This window comes from Gallus gallus, chromosome 12 (genome assembly GCF_016699485.2).
Source record: "Gallus gallus isolate bGalGal1 chromosome 12, bGalGal1.mat.broiler.GRCg7b, whole genome shotgun sequence".
In the NCBI taxonomy this organism is placed as follows: Eukaryota; Metazoa; Chordata; class Aves; order Galliformes; family Phasianidae; genus Gallus; species Gallus gallus.
In genome coordinates this window covers 16,148,352-16,172,495 of record NC_052543.1, presented here as the reverse complement: position 1 = coordinate 16,172,495, position 24,144 = coordinate 16,148,352, and the positions used below count along the sequence as shown (strand labels likewise).

General features: G+C 46.2%; 1 protein-coding gene across 48 annotated transcripts in view; it reads left to right on the top strand.

The window, feature by feature from the left end:
- FOXP1 (forkhead box P1) overlaps positions 1–24,144 on the top strand; it is a 343,452-nt gene that overhangs the window by 259,716 nt on the left and 59,592 nt on the right. For 36 of the 48 annotated variants that reach the window (XM_040646262.2, XM_046899979.1, XM_015293120.4 and 33 more), the window contains 4 exons: positions 9,854–9,991; positions 11,067–11,156; positions 16,483–16,642; positions 22,656–22,860. In XM_040646262.2, coding sequence (XP_040502196.1) covers positions 9,854–9,991; positions 11,067–11,156; positions 16,483–16,642; positions 22,656–22,860 — 593 coding nt within the window. Of the gene's footprint in view, positions 1–94; positions 2,823–3,164; positions 3,496–5,422; positions 5,914–9,853; positions 9,992–11,066; positions 11,157–16,482; positions 16,643–22,655; positions 22,861–24,144 lie in introns of those variants that run through there. The other 12 variants (XM_015293117.4, XM_040646280.2, XM_046899976.1 and 9 more) reach the window with 6 other exon arrangements.

Sequence of the window (24,144 nt, the reverse complement as noted above, 5' to 3'; positions counted from 1 at the left end):
GGAGGAGGGCCGCGCCCGGGGTGCCCCGTTCCGGGGCGGGGTGTGCGCGGCGGCGCGGCGCGGGGCGGGGCGGCGGGCGGCGGGGCTCCGCGGCAGCCCGCGAGCACGGCGCCGCCACTCCGCCCGCGGAGCCTCCGCGCCGCCCGGCCCCGGCCCGCTCCATGGCCCGTCCGCCGCCGGCGCCGCAGCCCAGGTGGGTGCCGAGCCCCGCGGGGAGCGCGCGAGCCCCGGCCGTGCCCGCGCCGTGCCGGGAGCTGGGGAAGGAGGAGGAGGGCTTGGGCTGCGGCGGGACCCGCGGGGGGAGAGCTTTGCGAAGTGAGCGGGCGGGGCGGCGGGGCGCGTCGCTTTTCTTATTTTTACTTTCCTCTTTTTCCCGAATTATTTTTTCCTGCCTCTTTTGTTCCGACTTTTGGGGTTGGCGCGGTTCGCCGCTCGCGCCGTAGTTTTGAAGAAGCGCGCTGCGCTCGGAGCGCTCCGGCAGCGCCGGGATCGGCCCCATCGCATCGCCCCCTCGGCCGGGGCAGCGGCCGGAGAGCGGCGGGGCTGAGCGGTGCGGCGCGGGGAGGAGGCAGCCCCGAGGAAGTGGGTGGTGAGTTCGGAGCAAAGTGCACGCACACTCTTCCTCTCCGCGATTAACTCCTTCGGAGCCGGCCGGCCCCGGCGCGGGGCAGCGCGGGGTTGGAACAACAAGAAGTTCGGTGGCAGGAAATGTGAATCACTCGCGGTGACTCAGATGTGTTTACGAAAACGAAATGGTCGGATTTGTGCTAGCAGGGAGCGTCGGGTTGCAGAGTGCCATAAATCGCCGAAGTTGATTTCTAATAAAAAGTGACTTAGGCAGGCGCTTTGTCCTTCCGCGGACCGGCCGGGGTCGGAGCGGGGCTCCATGCCGGTGCCCGGCCCTGGCACAGCTGCGGGACGGGGGGCCCGAACTGCGCGGAGCTCTTTGTGTCAAGTTAGCAACAGTTCTGTTTGCTTCCCTCTTTTTAGAAATTCGAGGCTAAAGCACACGCTTTCTTATGAAAAAAAACAACAACAAAAAAAAACCATTAAATGCGCCGCTGCCGGCTAAGAAACGCCTCGTATGAATTGTGATTTCCCGGCTCGGAAGGCGGCCCGCTCCCGACCCGTGGGAGCACTGCTGTCAGAGGGCCGAGGTGCGGGCATGCGGCTCCCAGCGCTGCTGCCGTCGGCAGGGCCGCGGGCCGGCACCCACGCACTGCACCGAGGGGCTGCTCGGCCTGCAGCGCGACGGAGCTGAACTGCAAACTGATTGGTCTGACACTTTATAATCAAAGTTGATTTATTGTTCATTAGTAGTGCATTAGCCCTTTCAGGCAAGACAGTTATTTGTGTAGTGGCCTGTCAAACAAAAGACCGCTAGCACCTGTCATTTCTAAACCATGAGATAAGCGAGCAGATATTAAGATAACGCGACTAGAAATACCCCGGAACGAGGTAAAGTTGTGGCAGTTTCCCTTTCGGGGATGGGGTTGCAGGGGCCGTGCGGGGTGTCAGCATGTGGGGTCCCCGTGCGGGGACAGGTGGCAGCCCCGGCCTCTGCGGGGAAGGCGCGAGCTCTGCAGCCCTGCTGGGTTCCGTTGGATGGCGGTTGGCGTCGGAGCGAGATGGAGGCACTGGTGTTTTGTCCCCGACTCCTTCCTCCTCTTCCCAGTGGGCAGATGTCATGCGACGATGCTCTCGCTGGCAGGGGTTAATTATATGAAAACTTGATGACATCACGGCAGAGCTGTGAGAATGTCAAAATACATCTGCTGCCATATTCAGACATATTGCTCTCTGCTCACACCCCCCCATACTGGCTCCCCTACCCTTCTCGAAAGGGAATGATCTCATGACATAAAACAGAAAACAACACAAGTGTCAAAAGAAAACAAAATTAGTGAACTTTTGTCTGCCACCATAGAAACGAGGATTAACTTATGTTATTCCAGAGCGTGGAATGGAGACTATCTGCATGAGGATATATAGTGCATTGTCTTTTGTGAATTTTCATTTGACAGGGATTTTGGAGGCTGTGATCTTAATTAAATCTCAACTGACTCAAATAATGCATCTGAAGGCACGCAGTGTTGCGTAACCTTGCTGAGTTGGTAAACCATAAATCATCAGAAAGCTTGTGATAGGAAGGGCTGCTTTGAAATTTTTTTGTTTGCTACAGTTGTTATTTTTTTCCTCTTGTTTAACATACACCAGCAGTGCCATCGCGCCCTCCCTGCTAAAGCAGCGTGATTTTTGCTTGAAAAAAAAACCAGCTGAAGCTGTGAGATGTGCTCTGACCAGTCACCGAGCCGAACCGAGGAGAAGCCATAAATAAAATGGAATTGACAGGGGAGGAATGAGCGAGCGGCGTGGGCTGACCGGGGAGCTGGGGCAGCACTGCAGCCGGGTGGTCCCGGTGGGTCTGGGCAGTCCCTATGGGGCCGGGCAGTGCAGCTCCAGCACTGGGCTGAGCCACGCACTGCAGCGGCTCTGGCTGGAAGGGTCACAGCTGGATCCGTGCCCTTCTGGACGCCGGGCTCTGCCCCGTGCTCAGGTTGAGTTCATTTCAGTCGCCTGTAAGGGAGAAAACGGTTGCAACAGTTGTGTGCTGTGTGGCAGAGGGTGTTTTTAGGCACTAGAAGTGATGTGGAGCAGTTAGAGCGATGGCTTAGGCAGCATTTTAACCTGCAGCACTCAAGCACCGATGCTGCTCGATAGTCATGTTGTTTCTAAAATGCTGAAGCTCAATGAATTGCTGCTTCAGCGTAAAGCACTGTGGCTGTGTTCGTGGTGGCATGCCCCGGGCAACTGGAGGCAAGGTAAGGGCGAAGGCTGTGTGTGCTGCAGGGCTGTGTTGTGCTGCAGGCTGCCCGGTGCCCCTGGCACACAGCTCGCTCACTGCTGAGCTTTCTCCCTCGGATGGGCAAAAGCGGCAGCAGGGCTCGTTCTGTCACCACCTGCAGAACTCGGTGGTGGGAAAGTCCTGACACTGCGAGCTAAATTTGTTATTGTTTGGTGGAAGGCTTGGCTGCTTGGAAGCAGTTTGTTTGTTTTATTGAAAGCAGAACTGCATTACTGGAAACTACTTTGCTGCAGTTCAGTTACAATGTCCTGTGCTGTTCTGTGTTTGTAAGGTGCTTCCTTGCTCAGCTTCGCTTTCCAGTTACAAGCAGAGGAAGAAAGGCGTCGTGCACTGTGCAGGGCTGAGACCGCGCAGAGCTTTTGGAGAGCAGCAGCTCTGGCAAATCTCTCTTCCCTTCCCCAGCTTTTTTTTTTTTTTTCCAGCTTTTCCTTTTTTCTTTTTTGTTTCCTTTTTTTTTTTTTCCCTTTTCTGCCTTTCCAGCACAGTTTCCTCTGCTAGAAGGAGGATCCGTAGGGCTTGTGCTGAGGTAGAATGAACGGCAGAAGCAGCAGAGCGAGCGTTGCACAAATAAGTGGCACTGCTAATTGCTCCCCGCACTAGTTTGGGACGGATTTGCCCCCAGTGATTAGGTAAGATGCTGTTATTTGGGAGGGACAGCAGCCCCCTCCCCAAACTGACAACGGGTTTTAATTTTTAAGCTTTATCTTGCCCTTAAATCTGAAACATCATTGTTCAAATAACTGAGAACAAGGTAAACCAACAACATCAAAAAGGTCGGCTTCTGTGATTTCTCAAGGGCTTGTTATTTTGTACTTTCCAATTCTATTTGATGTCTTGACAAAACAAGATGACACAAGGGAGAATACATTAAATTTTGATTTTCATCTAACCTGTTACAGTCGTGGCAGCTTAATTTCTTGTACTTTTTCCCGAAGACGGCTCTTTGCACAATTACTCTAATTGCCACGCCGCGTTATGAGAAGGCTTCTTTGCAGGTTCCCCATTTGCCTTGATTTTTGCAAGGCCTTTTTTTGAGCGTGTTCTGACCTTTCACACGGCGAGCTCGCCGCTTGGAGTGCGTCTTCATTAGAAGCAAATCAGCGAATGGCAAGATTGTCAGAGAAGCAACTGATGTTTTCTCATTAGAATCTAATTTGCAGCGTTGCGCTCAGCTGCGCCGTGCGGCTGTAGGTGCCTGCGCTAGGTGTGAAAACAGGCACGTTTTGAGTGAGTAAAGTTTACAAGTGCTAGGAAGGCTCTGCTGGCAGGCACGGCACGCAGCCTCGCAGCGCTGCACGGAGCAGTGGGAGCACTGGAGCTGCTGGCTGCCCAGGGGGCCGGGCTGCCCTGTCACCGGGCTCTGCCCCACAGCCTTGCTGCTGCTTCCCTCGCCGCCTTGTGTTGTTCCATTAAGCTCTCCTTGGATGTACTAGTGAGTTAGCATGCAGATGCAAGGAGCCTGACAGGGTGATCGTTCTCAGTGCTGTGGGGTGAGAGGAGCTCCTGAGGGTTTTCAAGGGCTTTAGGAGTATTTTGGGTGTTTCTAAGCAGGGCTGCTTATGGTTTGTTTCAGGGCAGTGTGGAAGAATATGCTAATGTAACATTTCCTAAACTCTTGGGGAAAAAAATACTGTTGTTTTTTTTTTTTTCCCCCCCCCTTTCTGTCTTATTTATTTATTTATCTATTATTATTATTCGATGTTTTTAAACCATTGCAAAATGAACCCAGTGCTAGGAGGCGTGCGCTGCAGGTTGTGATTTCTCCTTTTGTGAGGGAGCAGCAAACAAAAATGGTAACTTTCTAAAATGTGAAAAATGATGATGATGATCCCGAGGTTGAAATCTCACTCCGTTTATTAAATGGGTGTTTGGTTGTTTGCATTCCAGTTTAGTCTGCATTTGACAAATGTTAGACGGAGAGAGGATTTAATTTATGTAAACTTTATATTTTTATGCAAATTAAATGGGTATTTATTATAGCAGAAACAATTATCCTGGCACTTAGTGAGAAGCCCGGTATGCATGAGAAGTGGCAGATAAGATCAGATGTTTCATTCTGTAAACAAATATGAAAATATCCCCAATTTTCCTTTGCTGGAAGAGAGCGGAGGAGAGCAGGCAGACATCCTGACGTGCCGGCAGTGCCAGGACAGCCCATCGCGCTGCCTTCCGCGGGTCGCAGGCAGATCTTCCCTCCTGATAAAACGTGATAAACAAAATTAGAATAATAAAATGCTAATTTAATTTTAAAGAGGCTCCCCCCTCCCCTGCCCTCCCCTTTTTTTAATAGGGAGTCGCATTGTTACGGAGAGAACAGTTATGCTAATGATGAAGTACTTAGCTGATTTCACGTTAATACAATAAACATTACCTGTCCTAATGTGTTGTGCGGTATCACGGAGGATAACCGAGTCTAAAAGTGAGGTTCCGCTTTGCATAATGAGCCGGAATGGCAGCTTCTGCCCGCACAGTTCTATCAGCAGCGTTTTTTGGCTGCTATTTGCAGGGTGACGTCTCATGTCACAGAGGTTCCAGGCTCAGGGTCCTGTGCTCAGCACTGCGCCGCTGGGCTCTGTTCTGTGGCACCGCGCTTTTCCCTCTGCCAGCACGGCTGTGCTTTCTCTTCTGCAGTGACACGAGCGCAGCTATTTTGCATTCTTTCGGTCGAGAATTCTTTTTTTAAATTGCAAGAAGTCTCGCACGTAATAGCTTTCTAATAAAGCAGCCGAGGGAATTGTTTGGGTTTGCCTCGCCGTGTCTATTTTTCTGGCAGTCCGACACCTTTAACTGCTCCTCAGCCACTCGCTCGGTGCTGGGCTGCCTTCTGCTCCGTGTCACTTCTAGCACAAAACCTTTCACTGAAGAGCTGCTGTTTGGAAATGCAAGGTGCCTGCTCCGAGGACTTCCTGGAACCAAGTGCGAGCGCACAGCGCAGGAGAAGGGGATTTTCTGGCAGAGCTGTTCTCTATGCATTGAGGAGATGCTCCCCAGCTTCCATGCGTGCCTGCTAGCAGCTGACAAGGCCACCGCCGCACCCAGCAATGAAGGCACGTTGTGTGAAAATGGCATGCTTTTTTTTTCTTTTTTTTTCCTGCACTCCACCTAAGATTGAACTCCTTGAAATTATTTGGCTAGTATTTAATTATATTAGTATCAGAGAAAATGGGGGAACGGAGATGATTGAGTAGGACTAAATCATTTTCAGCCCCGTGACCCTTGTCTGAGCGGTGCGCGGCAGTGACAAATGCATCCCGGCTGTAGTCCCTGGTGAAGTTAAAGGTGAGCTCGGCCCAAGTTGTGCGAGGTCCCCTCGGGCAGCCGTGCAAGCAGAGCTCGGGGTGGGGAGAGAACGGGCAGGTGTGGGGGATCCGGAGCAGTGGCAGAGGGACCCGGGAGACAGAGAGTGGCTGAAAACAATTGTGAGTATTAAAGACGTTTTTTGCCATTGCTGGTATTAACATGTCAGCAGGTCTGTACTAGCACAGCTCCCCAAACTGACTTGCAGCTGTATTTTTACCTTTGCTGCCAGGTTTACACGCAGCTGGGTATCTACCACACCCTTATTGTTATCAGTCAACAATACCAGAAGTGGTTCATTAATCATATCAATAACAACAATCGTGTTTCATGTAGAAAACAGAAATAAACAACTGGGGGGGGAGGAAAGATTGATTTCTGTCCTGCATGCTCAGTTAGCATTCTTTAAATATATCTGCCAGTACTTTAATTTGAACTTCAATTCCCTGAAGGCAGTAAGACAGAATTATTTTAGTTCTTCATAAACTGCCTTCTGTGATTCATTGTTAACTCATAAAACACGCTCATTTTCATGTACTTAAACAGTTAAGCCGTTTTCAAAGTTGGTTGGTAATTTTTTTTTGGCAACACATTTAAGTTGACATCTGAGAGATAGAAATCTACAATTAATTTACAGCCTTCAGTTTAGGTTTCGTTTACCATCAGACAAAAATATCAGAAATAAATAGTTTTTATCTAACGTGATGTAAAGTATATTGCACGGTGTGTAGGATAAAGCTTAGTTTTGACTGAATACACTCAAAAAGGGACCCATAAATATTAGAGAGCCGTAGTTAAGAACTTACATGACTGTTTTAAATACTATTGATTTAAACCACTGGCTAGATTTTATGAATCAAAGTGTAATTTCCAAGCTTTGGCTATATTTCTCATCGCTAAAGCACTCTCTCTGGTGTGCCTTTAGCAGCTTTCCAGACATTCAACACGGGATTAAATGATAGTAGTTACAATGATCAATAGGTTAAGACCGGTACAATCACTCTTACCGCTAATGACCTCGGTAGTAATGGGTAATAAAGTGTGGGCTATAATAGCCTATTGCTGGAGCTGCATGCCCTTTGATTCCTAGTATTACTAGGGACTAGCTACATGAAAAAGTTGGACGTTGGGAGTTAAGAGAGTGGATATATAGGCCATAATTCTTAACTATTTAAAGGCCTCCAACGGTACGTGTGCCCACGCTTGTCTGGGGCGCGTGTCGTTTGTAACACGGCGCTTTCTGGGTTATTTGAGTTTCTTTGCTCTTAGGATGCTTCCACCATGAGCCGCAGCTCAGGGGAAGCGCGGCTGCTGCCTGCTCTGACAAATGACAGGCAGGACCTTCTCGAAGCCACGGGCGGGGTGTGAAGATGTGGTTTCAGCCGGTAAAACGAGGTCGAGCAGAGCAATGCAGACCTGTACTGCAAGGTGGGCCTTGCTTATACGCACCTGCGTGAGTGTTTGTATACACACAGACGCGTTGCTTCCCTCCCCGGTTAAGTGCTGCTGTTGGAGCAGAGCGTGAGCAGCTGGGAGATTCTTCACCGGAAGGTACGTGGCCGCCGTTCAAAGGCAGGGCCGAATCCTGAGATCTGTCCTGAGATAAATGTGCAAAGGAGCCGTGGAAGTGAATGGGAGTTGTCTCCGCATAGCTGCTGGCAGAATGCGGCCCTGCGTATTAATCACCCGCGTGTAGGGTTTACAGCACCCCACCCTATTCCTGTCTGTATCCCTGCTTGTCGTCATAAATCTGACCGAGGAGTATTTGTGTTGTATATCTTCCAAGAATGGCACAGAAAACATACTTAAACATGCTTCTTTTTCTGTTTGCTCAGTCCAACTTCAATGGAAGGTAGTACAAACCTCAGGGTAAAGTAAACTTCTCTGGGGATGGGAATGACGAAGGTGAGTCATGCTTCGGGGCGAAGATAGTGGCTACAGCATTTAGTGAAATAATTTTCTACTCCCAGAAAAGTTCTTAACAGTGTATGGATTAAGATCCTCTGGATTGATGGGATTGATTGCCTGTGCCTATGGGTCGGTGCTGTCAGAGCTGGGGGCGGTGGTACCGCACTGCCAGGTTGGTGGCTCTCCCATGGATGCAGCCGGTGGCTTCAGTCCTAGAGGGACTGAGTGTGTCCACCCTTCAGTGTCTGCTTCTCAACCTTCACACCTGCCTGCCCCAGTGTGGGCCACGTGAGGTCTGTGCTGGGACGCGGGGGGTTCACTCCACACCACGTTGGCGTTAATGGGATGTCAGTTTGCTGGACGTGTCTGCAGCACGTTTTGTAGGCAGGGTCTGGCCCCAGCGCATGACATGTACACAACAACACAGAGTGATGTGTGCTGTACATAAGTCTGACCTTCAGGAACCGTTTTTAGTTCATCAAAATTAGTGATGCTGAGAAATCAGGACATCAGTGCATAATGACTGTGAAATTAGGAATGAGAGCTTGCTATGCAAATGACAGGACAAATCATGTGAAAAAGTCAAGATAAACTGCATATTAAGACATTATGTTACATAAAATTAATACTGCATTTCTCCCTTGCTTACTAGTACCCGGGAAGAGGTTTTTTTTAAGCTCTTTTATCTTCAGATCAGCTATTGTCTGCTGATTTTTTAAAAAGTGGTGCACAGAAAAAGTGCTAAACATGTTATTACCTTTTATTGTAATGCATGAGATGACAGGAGATCCTTTTTAACAAAGTATATCCTTTACTGCTTTTAGTTTTGTGCTGTCACGTATTTGATCTGAAACTATAGAAAAGTAAGGTGCTTAAATATTACTGTTAAAACTCACAGGGTTTTGTCTTCTCCTCTATTGTTTTTTTTTCTCCCTTTTCTTTTCCTTTTTTGGGGTGGAGGATAGAGGGGTGGGTTTCTGGGGAAATAGTCTTCTTGCATTACTAGGACTGACAAAATGGTTCTCATGTAGTCTGCAAATTAAACACAAGTGCAGTGATTATTTTGAATAGCTAAATTACATTCTAGAAAGCTTGCAGAATTCATAGCATTGTCATTAGGTATCCGCTTGAATACAATTTGTGTAACCTTGGCCAAGACAGCCTGTCATTTTAATGTCAGTGTTTTATCTGAACAAGACATCATCCTTTCAGATACAGTGTACAGGTTCCTTGCAAAGATGCCCGTGCAGAAACGTGTTAACAGTTGCAAATATGAAATGCTATCAAGTTCATCACTGTAGCTGTTTGTCACTGAAATGTCATGGAAAGCGGCTTTTAATGGTATCTCACATAATATGAAAGAATTGAAGACATCTGTATGCTGGGTGAATATGGAATGGTAAAGACATCGCAGTAGGGCCTTTCTGTTAAAATTGCATAGGAGCGTAGTGCTGTTATTCACATCACTGAGCCTTCCTTCAATTTCCTTAAAAACCTGTCGTAATAGGGCCCAGATCCCATCAGCACGGGATACTGGGCTCTTGAATTTCTGTACGGCAGGGAGGGGCTTTCTGGGAGGGAATGCTCTGAGCTGACAGTTCCTTGTAAAAATAAATAAATCTTAACAGGTTTTGCTGTAGTGCTGTCTGAAGAATTCCTGTTGTCACCGTGCCCTGCAGAGAGGGAGCTGGGTGGCTGGGGGAGCGCGGGTCCCTCTGTGCTCAGGGCAGGGTTCACCTCCCGCAGTGATGCTCCCTGACCACCACTCTGTGTCCCCTGCAGGTTCCCGTGTCGGTGGCTATGATGACACCTCAAGTGATCACTCCCCAGCAAATGCAGCAGATCCTCCAGCAACAAGTGCTAACTCCCCAGCAACTCCAAGTCCTGCTCCAGCAGCAGCAGGCACTCATGCTTCAACAGGTAATTGTTGCCTTTGCAGCCCCTGGTGGGTGGGGGGCTTCGCCTCCTTCTATGTTCCTGAGGAAGGCAGCTGCCCACGTCTCAGGGTCTGTACAGCAGGGCAGCCACGCTCTGAGATGAACCGACTGCTCTTTTGTTTTTAGTTCTAGAAATAGCTACTGGAAACAAATCCAGGGAGCAGCGCTAGGAGCGTTTCCAAGATCAGCTAAATAATACAGCTGCATATTTAAGTGTCAGGACTTCAGCAGATGTCCCTGTTGATTTTGCCTGCATCCCTCAGAAAGTGTGGTGTGCCCTGATTAATTGCAATAAATGATGTAGTTGGGTAATACTTCCCATTTTAGACCTCGTTACGTCCACGTGAGACCATAAAGGGCCGTTGAAACAGTGGCAGCGAATGTGAAGAGGTTTGCAAGCCTTCATCCATTTAATTTCAGCCAGCGTGTGCTGCATGGTGCATTGGTGTTTCTCTGTGCCCCGTGTTAACGCATGGCCCTTTCTCAGCTGAAAGTTGTCTGCTGACCCTGGGTTACTGTGGGGTTCAGCTCAGCCTGGGCTCGTGAGTCAGGCTGGCACGAGCACCCACCAGAGTGCACCTTGCGTGTCCCCTCCCTGCTGCCTCCATCCCACAGCGCAGCGTGTGCAGTGTGCAGCTGAAGCAGGGAGGAGGAGAGTGTTTCCCAGAATGTCTGTACATGTATTGAACAACACTTAATATAGTCAAACCCTATCATTTAGAAAGCATGTGTGTTTCACAACAGAGATTCGCCAGGCTCTCTCAGCAAGGGCATTTTGGCTTTGTTGTTACAATCAAAGGTCATTCCTTGCCTTATTTTAATTAGTTTGTGTAGAAAATGGTATGTTTTTCATCAGTTCATTTTGGAGATTACTTTTCAAACGATAATGCCAAGAATAGTCAGTGTGCACTGAATTTATTGTCGAGTTTCAAACTAAAGGTCAGACCATTACAGATAAAAGGATGCTATTTTTCAAATCACAGTTTGTGTATTACACCAAAAGGGACACTGAATTGGCTCTCCACTTTGTTACTTACCATCTTTCCTTTTCTTTGTAGCAGCAGCTTCAAGAGTTTTATAAGAAACAACAGGAACAGTTGCAGCTTCAACTTTTACAGCAACAACATGCTGGAAAACAGCCTAAAGAGGTACAGACAATACCCATTTTACTTTCAAACCACAGATCCCAGAGGAGTGTCTAGTGGCTATTAAACTGTCATTCATCTTATAAATGATTGCACAACTGAACTGACTCTATCGGGTCTCAGCTTTCAGATTTAGAGTTATTGTCCTGTTTTCGCCTGTATTTTCCTGTGCTTTCCATTTGCTTGCTGCCACATATTTTATAGCCAGGGAGCATGCCTTGATGTTCAGTATGAGTACTGGAGCAAGCATCTGGACTTGTATCTTGGGAGAGTGCTTTTGGAAGTTAGTTATGTTGTAGAGGGGAGGGGGCAAAGAAGCAGGCCTAGCTATGGGGCTGTTCTCTCCAGGCAGGGCAATGTTCTAAGAGGTTTTGAGTTTGGACTTGCAGTTTTCAGCCTGAGAGGTTCTGGCTGTGGGTTCCTTGCAGCATGGGCTCAGCAGGAGGCACCGTGCTCAGGCAGCGTTTGTTGTGAGCAGCAAGAGCTGAGATGCAGAGGTAGGACAGGAATACCATCTCAGTGCAGTGTGTTGTGCTTGGGAACTGCAACACGTTGTGGCGCATGATGGCTCAAGGCCTTGCGCTGATGCCACCATGGTCCATGTCGGCAATGGGATGGCGAGGGTTGTTTCTGCCTGTATGGACAACACGCTTCTCCTTCCTGTCTCGTTTTGTTGATTTTGGCCTGCCAGAATTCAATTTCGCTGTAATAACACCTGAAGGTAGCACACTGGCATCTGTAGTCCCAAGGAGTTTGAGACTTCCACCTGACGTCGGCACTGACAAGTGTAGGTCCCAGAAAGCTGCCCGTCGGCACGGGATGCTGTGCGATGCCCTCCGATAGCAGCAGCGGTTACAATGCCGATCATGGTGCTCGAAGCACATGCCAGTTTCTCACCCCCCAAATTTTGGTGGGTCGTGCCACCTGTGCCAAGTTTCAACCCGGAGAGAATTTTTCCAGCTGAGTTATAAACCCCTGAAAACAGGGGCTTTATAATGAAAACGCTGACACAACCTTAGCCATAGCGCGCTTACGGGCGCCTCTATAATAAAAAGGGAACAGATTAAAAAGTGTCTAAAATGTAAATCTAAAGGACTAACAGTAATTAAAATGGAAATGGCACAGGGAGGGAAGGCATGTAATTGTGAGATATCACTGTGCAGAATGCTCTCAGCTTTGTTTTGCTGGCTGTTTTTCTAATTCAGTAGGGCTTACTCATCAGTGGCAGTTCAATGCGCGTTAATGACTCTGGGATGCAGGCATCACTCTGGACAAAGAAATGATTATTGTGCGGTCAAAAGAAGTTCAAAGACAAGAAGGGAATTTCAGTTTTTTCCTTAGAGATCCACATTCAAGAGCATATAAATTAAGCCAAATGTTAAAAACCACAGTCTGAAAGCTGACTTCAAAGTCACAACTCTCTAATTAATGAACTGCGAGCTTCAGTTTGGACAAGTCGTGGTTTGATGCGCCCATAAATCAACATGACAGGTCTGTTTCACAGTCTCAGACAGCGCTTGTCATTGAGTCACATCAGATGTAAACACAGCAGAAAAAAGAGGGAATATGAAGGAGGTGCAATTGATCAACAGAATTGGTAAAAACCCACTTTTGAAACGCATTATGCATGATCACAGGAAATGGCGATAGCCTCAAGAGGCTTTCTCCTTCTGCTGTTGCTTTTTTGAATCAGATTTCTAACAGCCTTCAAAAGGGAGAATAAGAATTATGGAGCTTCTCCCCTGTGGCTGGCAGGCAATAACCCCCTGTTGTTATTTTGTGCTTCTTTCTTTTCAAAGGCGTCAAAATTTAGTTTTTTAAAGATCTTTAACTCTATATTTGAAGACAAACAATAAAGGGCTGCCACTGTCATTCTTATCAGTTACCAGGGATTGTATTTTTTCTTTCTGTTGCCACTTCTTATTAACCTCTTATTTGGTCTATTAGACATAGTTTTGAATGCAAGCCTGCATGCTGGGAGAACATGAAAGTTCAGATGAGCTCAGAGGGCAGATAAAGAAATTTGAAGGGGAAAGTTACACAGCAGAGTGAACGATAAAAGTTAACTCTTCTAAATTGCTGTTGTCAGACAGGAGAGCGTCTCAGACACAAAGATGAGGGCTTGGAGCTTGAAGAAAAATACTTTGTGTTAAAAAAGACGAGAAGGCAAGTTAGACAATGTGATGGCATTTCAATATCTAACACACTGGTTTACTGCGGTCGCACTTCTGATATTACACCATCGAAAGTAACAATAAGAAAAGACTCCTTCCTGTTCTAAGGAGAGCAATTTAACATGATAGTGGGGAGGAGAACAAGGGGCCGAGTCTCTCCAGCCTTCTCTAGGCTCTTTTTTTTTTTGCTGAGGGTTTCAGCAGAGGCCCGTTTCCAGAGCAGGCTTGCTTGGCCCCATTTTTCCTGCACGGAGGAGGTTATTCTGGCTGAATTAGCATGCGAGTGATGGTCTTTTTTTTTTTACACAAGATGACAGTGGGTCACAGAGCGCATCCTGTGGCCTGGTGGCCGCAATGCGGACACGGTGTGGCTTTGTGCGCTGACAGATGGAGCAAGTCTACCAACCTACGTCACTCCGTGTCATGGCACGCACGGCTGGTGCTGCTGCCCCATCCCAAAAGGAGGCACACACACCCCGTGCCCACCGCCCCACGCTGGAGGGGGCCCAACCCGGGGGGCTCACGGCCATAGCGCTGCCCCCAGACCTCCAGGCCCGGCCATGCGGGGCGTCCCCTGGGCCCGGCCGTGTTCCTCCAGAGGTTGTGACGGTTTATGTTAGGCTGCAGGGAGGGACCGAAGAAAGGAAAACAGACCTTTGACAGCGGCTTTAGGGAGGGGACCAAAAATGCAAGTTTTATCAGGATATTTCAGCATTTTAACACTGACTACTGACCTGACAACAGGACTGCACTGAGACCTTTTTTGTATGCATTCAATTGTGAGAAGTAAACAAACTGACTTGTATCCTGTGTTTGGTAACTGGGTGGGGAGCGCAGTTTGGCAACGCGTGTTGCTTTTAAATTCTTTCTTGGACAATGGGCCTTGTATACTTTTATATCCTGGCTTTTCAAAGCAGGGCGCGTTCGGGAGCTTTTCTTGGGATGGCTGAGAAGACAACCACAGCCATCACTCCATTTATATAAAGCCGTTTCTCTGCTTTTTTTCTTTTTTAATGCCAACTTTGCACTCAGATGGCAAACAGGTAAAATACTGACTACTGTAGCTTATTTTCACAAAATACAAATACCACACATATATATATATATACACACATTATATATACGTGTGTGTGTGTATATATATATATATATATATACATACATATACATAGACTGTATATTAATTAAAGGCCCCTTCCTGCTCTGAAGATTCAGGGATTCTGTATATATTTGGAGAATGAGCATCTCTGGAGGCAGACACTGCTCTAAGTGCAGTATAACTGTCGCTGCAGCTCGCGTTCATCCGGTGCTGTTGCAACAACTGGATCTGTCTGAGCAAGCTGTGGCAGAGATATGGAAACTCCGAGTTCCAGTATAGCTAAACACTTGTTTGTGTAACTGTTCTCAAAGTTATAGATTTTCTCTGGAAAGAAGAAAAATTAACTTGCCTGCCAGTACAGTTGTAGGCATGCAGTTTGTTGTAGTACAAAGATCGATGGGGCGTTGAAAGTACAAAAAAAAAAAAACCAACAATAGGAGGAATTTAATAATAATAGTTGCTATTGCCCTTCACTTTGCCCAGTGATGTTTTATTTAAAAGCAAATGGCAGTGCTGTGGCTGTGTCACGTTCAGCCTGGCAGGCCGGAGCTGCAGTGCCTTGGCAGAAGGTGGGGCCCCGGCCCCTGGCTGGTGGCCGTCAGCCCCGCTCCTCTGACCCGGGTGGATGTTTCCTGCTTGACACCAGCAGGGAACGGGGCCAGCGATCCTCTGCAGTGATAGCGGGGAAGGGCAGCAGAGCGCTCCCGATGCGGCCGGGGTTTATTTGAGAAAGTGTGGAGTTTTGCAAGAGTTAATTTTCTTTCCGTAATTGTTAGCCATAATGTGTATAAGACCTCCACCTTGATATGATTCCTAGCAGATTAGGGATATTAGATAATTTCCTTCTATTTATTGTACTACTGCACTGTATTATCTTTCTATCACTCAGATAATTACTAAGGAAATCTACATTAATTTTTTTTGGCTAGCACAAGGAACTGCTAAACACTGGCACGATGTATTGATGTTTTACACAACAAAAGTTTTCCTCCTGTCATTGTACAATAAATAAAAAGATATTTATCAAAACGCAAAGCCTTTCATGGATTTTAAGAACAAAGCAAATAAAACACGAGATGAGCACGGAAGCAAAACCTAGAGGCTTGCTTAACTGCACAAAATTAAGGACTCAGAAGCCTGGAGTACTGTACATATTAAACACTCACATTCAAGTAAGATGTTGTTTGCTAAATTATGAATGTGTGTAATTAAAATCTAGTGGCTGTTTCTATGAAAGATTTACAATGTTATTTCATCGTTTGTCATGGCTAATTAACAATATTAGATGAAGTTTTTCTTCTTCAAAGGTCTGATTTTTTCTCATTTATTTATGTCAGAAGTGATAAACAGAGTAGTTAAAAGCTTCTCCGGGTACAGTGGTGAGAAAAGCAACATGTTCTTTTACACCTCGAAGGTTCAGGGTTCGTGTCCCTGTGGAGTAAAGCAGCTCTGTCTTCTTTATAGTGAAAATAATTAAAAATTTCAAGGCGCAGAAGTAGCAGCCTTAAATACAGCAAGGAATAATTCTGAGCATAGCGGTATTGTCGCTTGATGGACGGATAAGAGAGTAAGTACAGTATAGCAGAAATGTAGCCAGTCGTGTTGCCTTAATCGCTGAGACGACCCTTGCATGAGCAAACAGAGCAGAGTACAGGGTTGTTGCTGGTGACGTCCAAGTGTGATGTGGTTGTGTGGAGTGGCTCTTGCATTGCGTGTGTTCTTGGCTTCAAAGAATTGCCCAGGACTTTAGCAGCTGCCAGCAGAGTTTGCTTTATCTGACACCGAAAGGCAGCCGCTTCCGGGGTAAAGCGCAATCGTGTGGACCAAGAAACGCTGCGTACATTTTTAGTTGGGTTTGTAGGGGGGATTAGAAATGGACTGCGGCCCCGCTGGTAGCACCAGCGCCTAAGCAAGCCTTGGTACCGGGTGGTGGGCTCACTGTCATTTCTCAATCCCAAGCGACTGTGATCAGAAGTTGCTGTGTGTTTAGACAAGGATCGCTGTTAATGCTTTGCTCTTTGTTGACAAATGTGCATTTTTTTTTTTTCTTTTCCAGCCCCAGCAACAGCAGGTGGCTACGCAGCAGTTGGCCTTTCAGCAGCAACTCTTACAGATGCAGCAGTTGCAACAGCAGCACCTCCTGACTTTGCAGCGTCAAGGGCTGCTAACAATCCAGCCTGGCCAGCCTACTCTGCCTTTGCAGCCCCTTGCACAAGGTAGGTGAGGGGTTGGGGAGCTGCCGAGCAAGCAGATAGCGTGTGCACACCACGTTGTCACTCAGTAAGCCAGAGCGTGATCTCATAGGCTCGTAAAATAAGAAACAAAGAGAAATCCTGACAGGCAGGGTGGGCATTGTAAAGGTATTCTTGAGAAGGGCAGCACTGAAACTGTGGGCCGTGCTTGCTAGCAGGAGGCAGGCGGATTAGTTTGGACTCGGTTGGCACAGCTATATGCTGGTGAACTTGAAGTTGCTCATTGGACTATCCTGGACTCGAAATCCTCCATGGGAGGCTTCCTAATAAAATGCTGGTTCTGGGTTCATGGCTTAGGATAGCTTGAGAGCAGCTTTCCCTTCACTTTTTATGAAGTGCTGTCTTAGCCCTTTCTGGCTTCGTGGCTGGTGCAGAGCTGGGCACAGAACAGTGCTGACCACACGCTGCTGAGTGTGGAAATGGGATTGCCCTTTTCTGCAGCTGCCAGGGAGTGTGACAGTGTCTCCTCTCTGTGCATATTTATATGTCCTTCCTTTCACTGCCTGCGTACATCATAGCTTCGTTCTTCCCTCCACACAGAGGCAAATTGGAATTGACTCCATTTAGTTTAAATGTTGTTATACTGCTGTTACTGACAACTAGATCCTCCTACGTCTTTATTCAGTCCTGCACTATGCAAGAAGTCACCGATTTGCTGAAATCCCTATTTTTTTTAAGATATTGATACATTGAAAGCAATAGCTACTCAAATCACAATACTTCTGACAGTAATTACAACCTGGATTTTTTTTATTTTCTTTCTTTCTCCTCGGCTATATTTATTTATTTATTTGTTTGTTTGTATTCCAACTCGATTTCTCTGCAAGCTTTGGGACACTTTAACAGACGTGCCTGAGCTCTGTGTGTTGTCACTCAAGCTGGTGGCTCAGAGTTGGCGTGGCTCAGGGAGGACCAGGTCTTTCAGCCAAGATGCAGATATTTCTGAATAGCTGTGCCTTTCCCTTCCCTTTGCCCCATAATAAATTTAAACACCCACCTCAAACAACTGGAGTCAGCTCAGCTTGAAATGATTTGGGCTCTTCAAAGCAGCCTTAGGGCTGCTACTGGTTGCTAAACCATATAATGTATTTACATTCAGCTCTGGTTGGTTAAATGGGGTTGGGGGTGAAATTGCTTCTGTTCATCGCCCTCCTTTTTTATATGTATCGGAGCTGCAAAAAGGAGAGCAAGATGGCTGGTAAATGTTAACTGACATGGATAGAGGGAGAGAAAGCTGGCAAGTGGGGACTGCTCTGCCAGGTGGCTGGTGTGGTTTACTGAGGCTTGTTTTCCATTTTCACATGACCCACAATGTATTGGAGCCCCTGACCCTGTCATGGGGAACCCACACTCCCAGACCCGGACCCCTGCTTTGCTCCTGGTTGTGCACTCCCGATGCGCAGGCGGGCGGGTTGTGGCAGCAGCAGCTTCTGGCCTGGGACAGGAGTTTGTCAGTCACCATCACTGCGCTGAGATGAGTTTGGGAAAATGGGCAGGTAGACAAATGCCATTTGTATGTGCAGAATGTTGTAACGCGCGTTAATTACGCTCTGGATTTATTGTTGGAAACACCACAAGCTGTTCCCACACGCCCACTGGACTCCAGCTTCAACCTTTCTAATTTTTCCCACAGCTCCTATACTATTAAGTTTGCTCAGTAAGGTTCATTGTGTGGTACATCAGTTAAGCTGTCCAAAGGAGGGCAATTGGGCAGTGACAAGACACGCTCATGTGTAATGTGAAAGAAATGAATGTGGTGATGCATGAAGTGTAATCTGTGCAGTAACACATCGGAGACACCAGTAGGTAATTCAGCAGTCGTGGCATTGATTGATACGGTTAGCAGCCAAGTGCCACTGTTAGTCCTCACCGCGTTGGGAAGAAGCCTGTTTAAAGCCAAGGGGTGCCAGAACAACACAGACACAAACAGGAGGGCTGGGAGGGCTGCTCTGTGCAGGGAGGTGAGCTGTGGGGTGCGGCGCTGGCTGGGGAGGAACCGGAGGATTCAGGCAGCTTGCAGTCCAGCACGATTCTTTTTTATCAGAGAGACGATGGCTTAAAACTGATGTCATTACGAGGTTTAAATCAACTTTCTGCTTGCTTGAACATGGTCACCTGGGTATGGAGGTACAAGGACACAAAGAGGTTGAGCAACTCTGTTTGTCTTTGAGCCGGTGATACCTGGGGTTGGGAAATTGAGTTCCGTGAGCAGTAATCTGTCAGCTGTCCCCACAACATACATTTTTTAAACCTGTGCCTACATTTTCTTTCATAATGAAGGGGACTGGTTGTCCTGAAAAATGCAATGAGGAGCCAGGGCTGTAGTTTAAAATAATTGGTAATGGACACTTCTCATTTAAAAAAAAAAATACAATCCCTTTTTGTTTTCAGAACAGTGGGCGACAGAGAGACTGATACTGTGAGCGTGCATATAAAAAGGAACATCCAGCCCTCTAGTTAATGTAGCTATGAATTTAGTTAAGAGCATCTTGCTTCTTACTCCTAAGGATCTGTAATAGTAATAAATGTTTTGAAAGAGAGAATGCTACTTCATAAGTGATTTTTGTTCTGTTTTTAGAGCTAATACATTGTTCAGAGCTGCATTTCAGTTGGTGTGCTCGCCTGTTGTCTTACACAAAATAGCACATCCTTTAATGTTATATTTGTGTAATTTTTGCTGTTTTGTGTTTAGATACACCTATAATCTAGATTTTACATGTGTACATAGTAGCAGTTTAAAAACAAGCCACATTTCAGCAGTGCTGTGAGCTGAGAGCTGAATCTTCAGTATCTGTAAAATGAAACTGCAAATCACACCTCAGATCGTGAGTGAGTGAAAATAATAGGACCGAGACATCCCGGTGCTGATTGCTCCCATGGATCCCGCAGTTCCAGGTCTGCATCCTGGTACCGGTAGGCACCGAGTTGGGGCACAGGCAGGAGTGATCTCGGGTAGCTGCAGTGCAGTTCTGGGAATCTGCCATAAAATTTAGTTCTTGCTATTACAGTGAAGCTGTTCAATGGTAAATGATGTTATTTATTGCGTGCGTTTTGTTGGATCTGTTGGGCTTGCTTTTACCATTTGTTCTGTTATTTGTTTAACTGTTTTGCTGGATGAGTAGTGAGCATACCTTCCAGCTGCCCAGTTCAGCAGGCTGGTTAGGAATGCTCCTCAGGAGTTGGAGGAGAGAGGAGGGAGGCTTTTTAAAAATTAATTGTTCTTTTTTAATTAATCGAGTGATGCCAGTGCTGCATTCAGTTCTGAACCATGGGTTGTGAGTCTGACGTCACACCCAACTCTTCAGTAATACCATCCAAGCTGAAGTCTGTCTTATTATCTCTCACTCATTTTTTTTCTGCCCAAATGGGGTGTTTTCTATTTCTCCTTCAATATATGCTGTTCTCATTATTGCTAATAGGAGTTACACTTGTGTGAGAAGTCAGAACAAACCCCTTGACTTGCCCAGGCTCTACAGAGAGCTGGGAATTGTAGATGTTTGTATTTTAAGTGCTGTATAACTTGTAGGCTTGTCCTGGAGCTGAAGCATGAGTACATCCAGTAGTGACCGGGAAGGAAAGGAAGGGGGAAAGGAGAAGCAGAGGTGGAGAAAGGAGAGTGGTGCTGCTCCTTCAATTAATGAAAGGCTTATCCACAGATCCAGAGAAGGGGTGCGTGGGGGGTGGGGAATAAGGGAAAGAATGACCGCCTTATTTGCTTATTCTTGAAAATAAAAATAGGTGTCGACTCATATGGTCTCATATCAATATGTTATCATCAACAGACAAGTCTATTCACTATTGTTTCAGTTGAGTAAACAGTGGTGTAAGGGTCAGCCGTGCTCGCAGGTAATTGTTAGTGCGCAGACAGTCCTGTCAAGCGTGTTAGCTAAAAATACATCCCACACTGTCACTTCGCAAGGTGTTTGAAAATAATAGCCCAGATAGAGCAAAACAGGACATAGGCTTGTGTACTGACCTTTCTCTTTGTTTAATTTGCTCAGAGGTTTAATTTCAGGGGACAAGTAATAATTGAATACGTCTAATAACTAAATGCTCATTTGGGACAAAATCCATCAAAATGTAATTGGCGTTTGGTTCTTATGAAAGGAAAATGACGTGGCTTTGGAGAAACGAATGTGTCCTAAGAATATCTGATCACTTAATGTATAAATTGAAGCCTCTTTTATAATATATATTAATTGCAGATACTTAAGGATTTTAGCATTTTTTTGTAGTGAACCGTTACAGGAGACCAACTGTTTTTGTTAATGCTACTCTCAGAAAGGCGGGGAAGGTTATTGGTCTGTCGTGCAATAATTTACTCCTCTTTGATATGCAAACGATCCACGGTGAATATAAAAAAATCCTATCAGACTCATTTCACAGTTCTTAACCACTTAGATTCTCTGGAGTCTATCGCCTCATTAGACCAGTGCTCTCCAAAGCTAGCATAATTAAAATCTTTAACAGTTTAGCAAAGTAAAGATGTTTGGCTGATCACGTTGAGATGATTATCTATCCATTGTATTCTAAATGACAAAAATAAATTAAATTTAGACCTTGGCATTTTTTATTATGTGTTTCAAATGAATATAATGCATACTGCCTTTTTTATTTTTTTTTATCCCATTTCAGTACGTTAGGTTTGGTGAGATGTGTGGCTATTTGAGCTGCTGCTGTGTGCTCAGAAAATGGCAGATTTCCTTAGGATAGCTCCGGTGCCACAGCGTGCCCAAACAACGAGCAGTCAGCCAAACCATCTCAACGCACGCTGATGGGAGAGACCTCTTTAAAACCATGCAGACTTTCATTATTTCTTCTGGTCTGAATATTTAAGTGATGCGTCTCTGCTGCGCGTTTTTTCCCATAGCCTTCTGAAGGAGCACTGAAATAGTCTTCACTTTGAGAACCCGACTTGTCAGATGGTGTCACAAACGTAAGCTTTATCCAAACCCATGATCTCGGTGGGAGCCCATGCCATGCTGACGTGTGTGTCCCTGTGCTCCAGGCCCCAGTTTAAGCCCACCGTAGTTGGCAGAGTTCTCATTCGCTCTGTCGGCTGGAAGCTACATGTGTGTCCCAGGCCTGGTGTCCATTTTGGCACAATAGAAAACAATTTTTTTATTTATTTCTTGAAGCTTATTTTATGTTTTCGTTTTACTTTTGAATGGCTCATTAGCACTGATCTAAGAAATGACAGTAATAATAGTGTTGCTTGTATAGAAAGTTATACAGTTTTTCAGTAGACACATCCATCAATTAAGTGAGCAGTTCGAGAAACCAAAATTAATGAGAAAGATAGGTGTGTTAATGAAATAATCATAGTATAATCAATTTGACTGTTAAAATTTGAAAAGCATTTCAGGAAGACAATATGAATTCATAATTTATGTCTAAAAGTGATTAATAAAAACTGTATTTAATAACAAAGCTATTTGTCATCATTTAAAACTTAAGCGCAAAATTAGTCATATTGTGGTTCATGTTGTCATAATAATAAAACTGAGGGTTTTTTTTTCCCTCAGATCTCCCTTCCTTTCAAAAACAGGTTAGACAGTATTTACTTTCCTTAAAACAATAGAAAGCGAGCTGAAATGAGGAGCAGCCCTCGGCCGCCCTTGGTTTGATCTTGGGGATTTCTGCTGAGTGGGGACCGGGCCCTCTGCTCCAAAAAGAACAGAATGTGGTAATAATCCGACTGCTGATGGGGGTGTTGTGTGGTGTGGGTCTCCTTCCCCCAGCCCCACATTTTGCCTTGGAAAGGTGTTGCAGGTATCGCCCCAGAAAACACAGCAGGAGATGTGCAGTGTTCAGGATTAGCCTTCAGTTAATAAAAAAAATTACATGCGTGCAAACACACACACGCACACACAAAACTAACACTAGGCTTTGTTTACTGACTCTTTGATTTAATTACTGTTTGAAGACGGCCGAATTAGCTGTTAATTGATTTAATTATCCAATTTGTTTGTTTCAGGCATGATTCCAACAGAACTGCAGCAGCTCTGGAAGGAAGTGACAAGCTCGCACACAGCCGAGGAGGCAGCCAGCAACAACCACAGCAGCCTCGACCTGTCCACCACCTGCATTTCCTCGTCCGCACCGTCTAAGACCTCCTTAATAATAAACCCACACGCGTCGACCAACGGACAGCTATCGGTTCACACTCCTAAAAGGGAGAGGTAGGTGCCGGCGGAGTTCCATCCATCCTCGCGTCTCGATGTGCCTGAAATCAGGGCAGGGTTGTTGGGAACAGTGGCCAACTGCCTTGGCCTCGATTTTGTCCTCCGCGTCTGATTTTGGCGTGGTTGAATGGAGTCTCCACTGGGCAGAATATGCTCCTTTTGTTCAGGTCTTTGTGGCTTGTTAATTGGATCAATGTGGGCACAATTAGCTAATTAAAAGAGCGTTGGATAAGCGTATGGGGGGGGGAAGCGTGAAAAGAGTAGCTGCTTTCTTGCATCACCTGTGCTGTTACTCCCGATGTGCTTTGGGTTTGCAGATGGGAGGTGAGAAGAAATCAGTTGGTCACTACAGGCTGTTGTGCCACACGTCATCCACTTCTCTGCCAAATTTCAGTGCCCAGCTCATTTAAGACGTTTGCCTTTCTTCTCTGTGTTTACTTGCTTTCGCAAAGCAGGCTGGACTTGAGTTCATGAGGTTTCTCTAAAACAAAGTGCATTTTTTAAGTGCTGATAAAATTAGCTAACTGGTGTTGTTTGGCTTTTAGAAGTGTGAGTTAATTTATGCGTGCTAGGCTTGCATTGTTAGAAGAAATGGCTTAAATCAGGGGTTGTCTGTTGACGTGCTTCTCAGCACAGGCTCCGCTTTATTCCCAAGGATGCTTTATTGCAGGTTTGTTTCTTTACACCCCCAGATTCCACTGAGGCGTGTCTAACAACATAACTTTTGCTTGCGGTGAGATAGACGGGCCTGGGCAGCAGGGCTGCAGGCGGCAGCGATGCCAACCCTGCGTTGGAGGAGAGGAGTCTCGGGGATCATGGGAGCATCCTCATTGGGCTTCTTTGCATTCAGGAGAGCCCCTTCACCCATCTAGAAACGTTACATCAGACACTAGTGAAAGCTGGGTTTTATGGAAACTGATGGCTTTGTCTTTCCATCCTCCTTTCTTTCATTAGAAAGAGGATAATGGAATTTTTAAGCCATAGAGTTTATATTTCTGGTGGCCTGAAAGTGGATTGATAGGGAAGCTGTATAAATACCTCTTATATCTCTCTAATATTAAGAAAATAGTGCTGTTGGGAATAGATAGGTTTTAAAGAAGAACACACACAGCGTTCAGAAGAAGTGCAGTGTGTGTAAGGCATCTTTTTCTATCCATTGCAGGGACGTGTGGCAGAACGTTGGCACGTACATTTATACTGCATGCAAGTGTCAAGGATGTGGTTTTTGTGAAGACTGACATGAGATGCTAAAAACCAATTGATGTTTATTAAACAATTAAG